General features: G+C 34.2%; 1 protein-coding gene across 3 annotated transcripts in view; it reads left to right on the top strand.

Moving 5' to 3' along the window:
* Positions 1 to 610: 610 nt before the first annotated feature.
* The window catches only part of LOC309961229 (UDP-glucuronosyltransferase 2C1-like), a 35,157-nt gene continuing 25,951 nt past the window's right edge, over positions 611 to 9,816 (top strand). The window contains exons 1-2 of one of the 3 annotated variants that reach the window (XM_082838283.1): positions 611 to 1,469; positions 7,511 to 7,659. In XM_082838283.1, the coding sequence (XP_082694409.1) occupies positions 749 to 1,469; positions 7,511 to 7,659 (870 nt within the window). In that variant the 5' untranslated portion in view covers positions 611 to 748. Of the gene's footprint in view, positions 1,470 to 1,504; positions 7,253 to 7,510; positions 7,660 to 9,816 lie in introns of those variants that run through there. The other 2 variants (XM_082838282.1, XM_082838284.1) reach the window with 2 other exon arrangements.

Here is a 9,816-nt window from a genome sequence, read left to right as displayed (position 1 = left end):
TAGAATTGGATGTGCTGGAAGGAAGGATAAGATTATCAAGTTATGTTCTTCATGACTTCTGCATTCTAAGATATCTCTTCTCGATATAACATTAATCTGATGAGAACCAGAACTTGAACTCCTATCTTCAATAACAGTAAAAAGATATCTTTTTCTTCTTCTCTTAAAGATAGATGTGATTTAGCAGGAAAGGCACTGAATTTAGCTTCAGAACATTTGGATCTAAATCTCCCTGCCTTAACATCTCAAAGTGTGCATATTCTCTCCTTCTGGCAGTAAGTGATGGCCTCATTCTTATCTGCAATATTTGGCAGAATTATCAGTATGAGAAACACTACAGAGACCATTCTGTTCAAAAGAACATTCAAATAAAACCAGAGAAAAAGATCCAAACAATCTAGTCTTATTTGAATATGCATCAGATGATGATGGATTTTCTTAATATTATTTAGAAATTATTATGGATTTGTGTTTAACTTCACACACCCTTTTTTTGATATCCTCTAAAAGAAGTTTGGTAACTCTCATTCTGAGGTTTGTTTTTTCCTAACTTATTTTATTGACTTTATTGACATTTTTTTTCCATCAAGGCACTTGCATTTCATTTTACTCCTCAATACAAAGTACACAACTCAAAGTTCAGCCCAACCTACTATAAATTGATTGGGAGGGTCAAGTACAAATCTTTGGATTGTGAGTTTCATGCACTTGGTTTAAGCCCAGATTTAGGTTGAGCAAACTTAATATCATGAAGACTGTGAAAGGCTTCTGTGTCCTTTTCATGCTGCATCTATGGTTCTTTGACTCTGGAAGGACTGGGAAGGTACTTGTATGGCCCATGGATTTTAGTCATTGGATTAATCTAAAAGTTATTCTGGAAGAACTCCACCTTCATGGACATGAGATAACCATCCTGGTACCTTCAACAAGTTCTCTGCTTGATCATACCAAGATTCCCTTTAATGTGGAGATACTTCAACTTTCAATAAGTAAAGAAAGTTTCATGGAAGAGTTCAGTGCTGATCTCTATACACTTTCTTTTGAACTGCCAAAACTTTCATGGTGGGACAGGCAAGTGAAAATGACAAAAGTTATAAAAAATTTTTTAGCATCAGCTAAAAGAGTATGTGACAGTGCTGTCACAAACAAGGATTTACTCAGCAGGCTACAGGCAGCTAAATTTGATATCTGTATTGCTGACCCTTTAAGCTTTTGTGGGGAATTGGTGGCTGAACTCCTCAATATTCCGTTTATATACTCTTTTCGGTTTTCCTATGGGAATGTCATTGAGAGATTGTGTGCCAGGCTTCCTATGCCTTCTTCATATGTTCCTGGCATCACATCACGACTGACAGACAACATGACTTTTATACAGAGGCTGGAGAACTGGTTATTGTATACAATGAGTGATATGATGTCTTCATACTATGCATTTGCAGAATGGGATGAGTATTACAGCAAGATTTTAGGTAAGAGAAATTTGCATGTAATAATGATTCATATTTCATATGTAAAATGTGAATATTTATCTGACTGTAGGAAAAGTTACAAAAGACTTTTTTTTTTAAGTGAGGACCCAAGCTCCTGTTGCTTAACTGTTTTGAGTGAAAACAATAAAAATAGCTCTTTTTCTTTCTTTTTTTAAACTTTTTCTTTTTCTTTTTTTTTTAGATCATTGAGTACTGCAAACATATCAGAGAAGGAATATTCTCTATATTTCTCCATAAATTCTGTTTGATGCTACTAATTTTTTTTCCAGAGTATCTGGAAAACCCAAATCTGATGTGTGCTTAAGTTCCATAACCTTAGACTACTTCTCTCTTGTTTACTTCTCCTTTTATACACTTGTTTTCTTTCTGATTAACCTGCTGTCTCTCAGGCTTTCTGTTTGCCTCCTATCAAGGCTTGATTGACTGATTCCTGGGCTTGGAAAGTGGTAAGCATGAAACTGGCAAATAAATAAATATATCTTGATTTCATTTGCTCTTGTCTTCAAAAGGAGAAACAAGGAAGATTTTTCTCTAAAGGAGCATGTTTCTAGACTTTTAAACTTATCCCATTGTTATCTTGTTATTGTTCTATTCATAATTGCATTAGAGGTCAACTAGAGAGCTTTGACCCTGAGCACAAAGCTTTTCTCAATTTAAGCAAGTCTGTAACCACTTTAATTTTCCTTTTGCATAATTGATTTTTTTATTAAAGAAACTTTTATTTAATTGTGTTAAGGATGATTTTGCATAGTATATTAGTTATCTTAGAGGAAGCAGTATCCTATTTATATTATTTAGATTTTTTGAGATGTAATTAATATATAACATTGTATTAGTTTCAGGTGTGGATGAAAAAGTTAATCGATAGTCAATCTAAGAAATGGAAAACTTTATTTGAGCCAATGTGGGGATTATAACCCAGGAGACAGTCTTTCAGAAAGCTCTGAGGAATGTTTCACCCATTAGAAGTCAAAGCACAGTTATATGTTTTTGAGACAAGGGTTTTACATCAAAGGGTTATACATCAGAGTAATGTATTGACAGTTTACATAGGCCAACAAAGCAAGTAATGAGTTACTGTGACCCTTTAGGGGATTAAGGAAGGAATGTTATATCCTAAGGAGTTACCTTGTTGGCACCAGGAGGAAACTGGCTTTTTTGTTTGTTTCATTTTTGTTTTGTTTGTGAGCAGACATTCCTGTGTCTTCTAAGGAGATCTTGTTAATGTACAATGCAGATGCAAAATGGACACTAAAGGGGAGCAGGGTAGTAGCTCAAATGGCAGAGAAAATTTTACATTAAATTTTTCTTGTCCTGCCTTAAAATCATTTTGTTTCATCACAGGTGGACAACATAATGATTTTATATTTGTACATATAGTGAAATGATCACCACTATAACTCTAGTTAACATTCATCACCACACGTAGTTAAGTCTTTTTCATCTTGAGATGAAAACTTTAGATCTATTCTCTTAGCACATTTCAAATATTCAATACAGTATTATTAGCTATAGTCACCATACTGTACATTACATCCCCAGAACTGAAAGTTTATAACTTTCATCCACCTTTACCTATCTATTGTGCCCACCCTCCAACCGTAGGATCTTGCAACAACCAATCTATTCTCTGAAACGTTTTTTTCTTTTTTTTTTTTGAAGTTCCACATCTAAATGATATCAAACAGTATTTGTCTTTCTCAGTCTGACTTACTTCATTTACCACAATTTCCTCAAGTTCCATTCTTATTTATGCAAATGGAAGGTTGTCCCTTTTTCTCATGACTTAATATTACTCCATTGTTTATATAACCATGCTTTCTTTATCCATCACCCATTGGAAAACAGATTGTTTCCAATTATGGCTATGGTAAATAATGATGCAATGGACATGAGAGTACAGTAGGAATTTTATTTTGAGTTTTTTGAGGAACATCCATACTATTTTCCAAAGTACCTGCACCAATTTACATTCCCACCAACAGTGCACAAGTGCTCCCTTTTCTCCACATCCTCACCAGTATTTGTTAACTCTTGTCTTTTCGATGATAGCTATCCTAATAGGTGTGAGGTGATTCCTCGTTGTGATTTTGATTTGCCTTTCTCTGATGATTAGTGATACTGAGCACCTTTTTATGTATTTGTTGGCTATTTGAATATCTTCTTTGGAAAGATGTCTACTCAGGTCCTTTGCTCATTTTTTTAAATGAATTATTTGCATTTTTGTTTGTTTGTTTTTTTGCTGTCAATTCTATGAGTTCTTTAGACATTTTGGGTGGTAATGACAAATCAGATACATGGTTTGCAAATATTTTCTCTCATTTCATAGGTTGCTTTTTCATTTTGTTGATCATTTCTTTTGCTCTTCAGAAGCTTTTTAATTTGAAGTAGTCTTCACATTTTTATTTTTAATTTTATTGCTTATGCTTTTGGTGTCATATTTTAAAAATTATTGCTAAGACCCATGTCAAGGAGCTTTTCTCCCATGTTTCCTTCTAGGAATTTTATGGTTTTTCAGGTCTTATGCTTATGTTTTTAATCCTTTGCAAGTTAATTTTTGTAGCAGAGTAAAATGGGGGTCTAGTTTCATTCTTTTGCATGTGAATATACAATTTTTTCAGCGAAAATTATTTAAAAGACTGTCTTCCTCCACTATTTCTGGCTGCCTTGTGAAATATTAGTTGACCTTATATGCATGGGCTTATTTCTGGGCTGATCAATGGGTTTGTTTTCATTCCAGTACCATATTGTTTTGATTAGTACAGCTTTAAAATATTGCTTGAAATCAGAAAGTGTGATGCCTCCAGGTTTGTTCTTCTTTATCACAAATGCTTTGGCTATTTGGAGTCTTTTGCACTTCCATATGAATTTTAAAAGTGTTTTCTTTGGTACATATTTTAACAGAAGTATCTCTAATACCTTATCATTACTAAAAATTAATTTTATTCCTAAAGAATTAAAATTTACCCTTTTGGTTATGATCTATTATTTTATGTAGCCACTTCCTTTTTTCTTTTTTGGATATCTGTTCAAAATTTCCTCTGAGAAATTATTTCTTCAACAACTCACAAACAATATGAGTGCTTCTAATGAAGTATGCTGCCCAGGAATATGCCGTATATTCAAAAAAGGCATATGACTTAATCAAGGTCGACATGTTGCGCTGAGGATTTTTCTGGGCACTCTGTGACAGAAACAGGTGCTTATATCTCTAGACTTGACCCTAAAACAAAAAACAATGTGGACAGAAACTGCTGTACCCATCATTTACCCAAAGTCACAGTCCAAGCTGCAAAAGGCAAAACCGAAAAAAGATAACTTAAAATCTCATCCTAGTGACATTTTCTGAGCCATGGATCAAGCAGTGACTGATCTACAGGTGTATTGAAGTTATTTGTTTACCTCTGGTTCCAGCAATTTTGTACTCAGTTTTGGAAGCTCTTTTATAGGGAGACATAAGTTATAGGACACAACTCTGTCTCTGATTCCTTGCTAGCTCTTGGCACCTTAGAACATTCTTTTGGGGAATATATCAATAATCTGAGAAAGAATAATAAAGTCTTGGTAAATAGAAGAAAAAAATTTCTTTTACTCTCATAAATTTTAAAATGCTATTAGATATAGATTATCATTCAGTATCAATTTAGTATCTCCATTATAAAATGTATTCCAAGTATATTTTTCAAATTTTAAAACTGTAACTCATAACTTATACAATTATAAATTGAATCATGTCATAGATATGTTCAAATAATTGAGGACAAAACAAGTAAGAAGGTATCTGGTTCAAACCATATTTTGAGGAAATATTAATATAACATTTTGGGAGACAAAGGAATGTTAGGATAATACTATTGGGTTAGACACAAAAATGGTCAATGTCTAATAGGGCAATAAAATCATAATTTAGGGGATGATATTTTCTACCAGACAGAAATATACACACCAACTTTTTAACTTCACAGTGTCTGAACAAAAAAGTCCAAAATAAATCAATAATAAATAACAAAATAAAATGTAGGCACACTTTCCTGAAGATGTAAATAATCCTTTAATCATTCAACAAATGCCCCAGCATTATATCAAATGTGGCATTGCTTTTGGAAATTTGGAAAAGTTTTTCCAAATTTGACATATTTTCTCACAATCTCCTTATTCAGATCAATTATTTTTTTATTTCTCCTACAATATTATCTTCATTTCAATAAGATGCATTAATCACACCAGATTACTAAATCAGTAGTGGAGAATTAACAGGAAAAAGATATCATCTTGATATGAAAGAAAGTGAACCAAACATATGACCCTGCAATTCTACTCCTAGGTTTATAACCAAGAAAAATGAACACATATGTCCACAGAAAACATATACATGAATGATCAGAGCAGCATTATTCATAGTAGACAAACATGAAAACAACCCAAAAGTTCACCAACTAATGAATGAATAAACAAAATGACGTATATCCTTACAAAAATATCATTCAACAGCAAAAAGTAATGAAATACTGATACATACTACCACGTGGATGACCCATGAAAAACATTATGCTAAATGAAAGAAGGCAGCAAAAAAGACCACATAGTGTATGATTTCATTTATATTAAGTTAAATAAGGTTTTTCTGGAATAGGCAAATGAAGCAAAAAGTAGATTAGTGGTTGTCACGGGCTGGGAAGAGGGAGAAATGAAGAATGACTGCCAATGGATACAGGATTTCTTTTGCAAGTAATAAAAATTTTTTTTAATTTAATAATGGTGATGATTTCACAATGTTATAAATGTACTAAAAACTACTCAATAGTTTATTTAAAAAGAAGAATTGTATGGTATATAAATTATACCTCAATAAAACTGTCATTAAGAAAAGCGTGGGAGTAAAGCATCACACAAAGAGAATAAAATTATACCCATGGCTGATACAAATAAGGCTCCAATATGGGGTCTGTACTGGGTCTGAAACTGGATTTTGAATACTTTTGTCATTACCAGAATAAAACCCCTAAATTACTGAGATTTGCTTGTGATCTCTTACATAGATAGATTGTCCTGGTAAGATCAAAACCCTTATATTTTCTGATCAAAACTTTACCACACTTAGAACATCAAGGAGAATATTCAAAAAGCCATGCAGTGAGAAACCAGATAGTTATAGTTTCCTCCTATCAGTGATATGGAGTACGTATTTCAAAAGGACACCAAAACTCTGGGTAAGGTTCCTTATACCACAGTAATTGAATAGAATTCAAAAATGAAGCTCTAGTTCCCAACTAAGTAAAATGATTTAATTCAGAGTCACTAATCTGAGTTCTTATTCTGTTAATGTTCACTTGGTTTCTACTTCAGTTCAAAGGTAACCCTTTTGTACTGTTTACCAGCTAAATATGTCAAAATAGCAAATATTTCATCACCAAATTATTATGCAGTGCTCTCTCTTCACCAAAGAGGACAAAGTCTTGTAAAACAGGAGCTATAATTATGTACAGCAAAGGAATAATCACTTTTAAATGTTTATGAAAAGATTTCCATTCCTGATAGGATATAATAAGTATGGAAGCATAGTCCCAAACACCAGAAGAAAAGATGGATACATTTCAAAAGCTGTTTTTAAAAGATGTCAGAGGTTTTGGAGCAATGAGGATGAGATAAATTGGAATTCCAGAAGAGGAGGAGACTCTACCATAGTAGGCTGGGATCACTGGCTGAATTTCTTGTTCATTGCTAGGAGCACATACTGATTCTGAGCTTGGAGTGGGACTCAGGTATGCTCAAGCAGAAAGAGTCTGTTGGTAGAGAGAAAGCAGCAGGCTTTTACCTTGTTCCATACTTAAATCTGTGTTTGGTTATTCATAATCTCAGTATTGTGTACTCTTGGGGGGCAAAGTCCTATTGATTTCTCATGGGTTGCATAGAACTAATATTGCTTCTTTAAAGATTTTTCTTAGAAAATTCTATCGTAAAACATGTCCCACTTAACATATCAGATTGTTTTCCCTCTATCGTCTTTTATTTTTGTTCAGGAAAACGAACCACATTATGTGAAATTATGGGGAAAGCTGAAATGTGGTTGATTCGAACATACTGGGATTTTGAATTTCCATTCCCTTACTTACCTAACGTTGAATTTGTTGGAGGACTGCACTGCAAGCCTGCAAAGCCCCTACCTAAGGTAATTAAATGTGCTTCTTTTTGCTTCTCTGAGTATTTACCTCCTGGAATCATTTCTAGTTTATTATTTTTTAGTATTTGACCCTCAAATTGAAAACCTGGACACAGGAATTATCCACCTTAGACTATTACATTACCATTAAGTATTTACTACATTATTGTGGTAATCATTAGTGATGCTTATCAAATATGCCACATATTTGACAACAGTAATGTCCCTAGCCCCTGAGTTTAGTGGAATTGTCCAATACTCTCAGGGCAATGAGAATGAACTGAAGTGACAGGTATCACTTCCAGGTCCAACACAATTATCAGGTGCACTTACTCCAGAGTTCTCTTTTCCTTTGTGATGTCTTTGGGCTGTGTTCCAGAGTAGCTACTCTGCCAGTCTGAGTCCTGGTTAAAGAATACATATAACAGTTGCAGCTCAATGATGGACATATGGCATGAGAAAGAAATAATGTAACAGGGAAGAGCCAAATCTTGACTACATGTTGGATCTGTTTCTTTTACTTTAACCTTTGCTTTCTGCTGCTGTTGTTCACTAAAAGGATACTGTCTATACATAATGGCTTGCCTTGGGGAACCCTACCCCTCTGCCTGAATGTTAAACCAAAGTGCCTTTGTTCAGGCAAACATCCAGACCCTGTCCACCTGTGGATGGCTGCAAGAAAGAAGAAATTAACACATCCCCTCCCTGAGGCTGGCCGTTCCAGGTGATATTTGCAAAACTTATGGCCTTTTTACTTTACTCCCTCATATCCCCCACACACACTTTGTGCTATAAAAGAAACTGGCATCCAAACCCCGATAAGATGGTTATTTTGAGACTTTAGTCTGCCATCTTCTCAGTTTGCCGGCTTTCTGAATAAAGTCATATTCCTTGCCTCAGCACCTCATCTTCAGTTCATTGGGCAGTCCTGCAGTGAACATAGCGAGCTTGGACTTGGTAACAATAAGGTGTTGTTTTAGGACACTGAGATTTTGGAGCTGAAAGTTATTTTGCATAACCTAGTCTAAAAACTGGACATAGTAGGGAAATTATAATAGTTTGAGAAAAGATCAAATAGAGATGGATGGCCCACCCAAAATCCTGGCATAAGTTCAGTAATGGTGACCTGTTTGGTTTGAATAGAGGAGAGAAATTAGCCTGGAGAGATGATCGGAGGATAGGTTATAAATAAACAAATGGGCAATACTAAGTATTCTTTACTTCAAATTTAAGGTCAATGAATGATCAACGTATACTTTTTAAGCAGTAACGTGATACAACTTACTCTTTCATAAATATTATCTATTGAATTGTTTGGAATGGAGCAAGATTTAGAGGAGGGAAATAAGCTGAGATAGAAGTGCAATAGTTCCTGCAAGCCATTGTAGAGATCCAAACTACAATATGATAACAATTTTGAGTATAAATGGAGAGGTTTAGGAAGTATTTACAAAGAAAGTCAATAGGATTTTCTGATAGGCTAGAGATTAAGGGATAGATTTCCAGAATTAATCCTTGGCTTTTTGTTTCTTTGTACATGTCATTTCTTTACATTTATTTATTTATTTTTTGTACAGGCAATTTTGTAGAGAATATTATCATTTACGAGGAGAAGAAGGAAAGGGGAACAGTTGTGAAGGAAAATGATTTGTTCATATTTGCATATGTTGAATGTGGTACAATGCAGTGTCTAGCAAGCATCTACCAAATACATTGGTTTAATCTCAGGGAACAGATTTACGTAGTATTTATGGTTTTTTAAATTAATAGACTATTTTTAGAGACACATTCACAGAAAAATGGAGCACAAAGTACAGAGAGTTCCACCTATCTCTGCCCCCTCCCATGCACAGCTTCCCCAACCATCAATATCCCACACTCCTGCAGCACATTTGTTACATTTTATGAACCAACATTCACATTAATCTCAACCAATGTCCACTGCATACAAAAATGTTAACTCTTTGTGTTGTACATTCTATATTTTGATAAATACATAATGACATGTATCTACCCTTATACTGTCATACAGACTCTCCACTGTCCTAAAAATTCCCTGTGTTCCACTTCTTCATCCTTCCCTGCCCCTAAATCTCTGGAAATCACCTTTTTTTTTTTACTTTCTCCATAGATTTGCCTTTTCCATAAGCAGTAGTCTCACATTAG

Source organism: Leucopleurus acutus, assembly GCF_964270905.1.
Source record: "Leucopleurus acutus genome assembly, chromosome: 4".
Classification (NCBI taxonomy): domain Eukaryota; kingdom Metazoa; phylum Chordata; class Mammalia; order Artiodactyla; family Delphinidae; genus Leucopleurus; species Leucopleurus acutus.
Note: the sequence above shows the minus strand (reverse complement) of the source record. Positions and strands in the feature narration are given on the sequence as shown.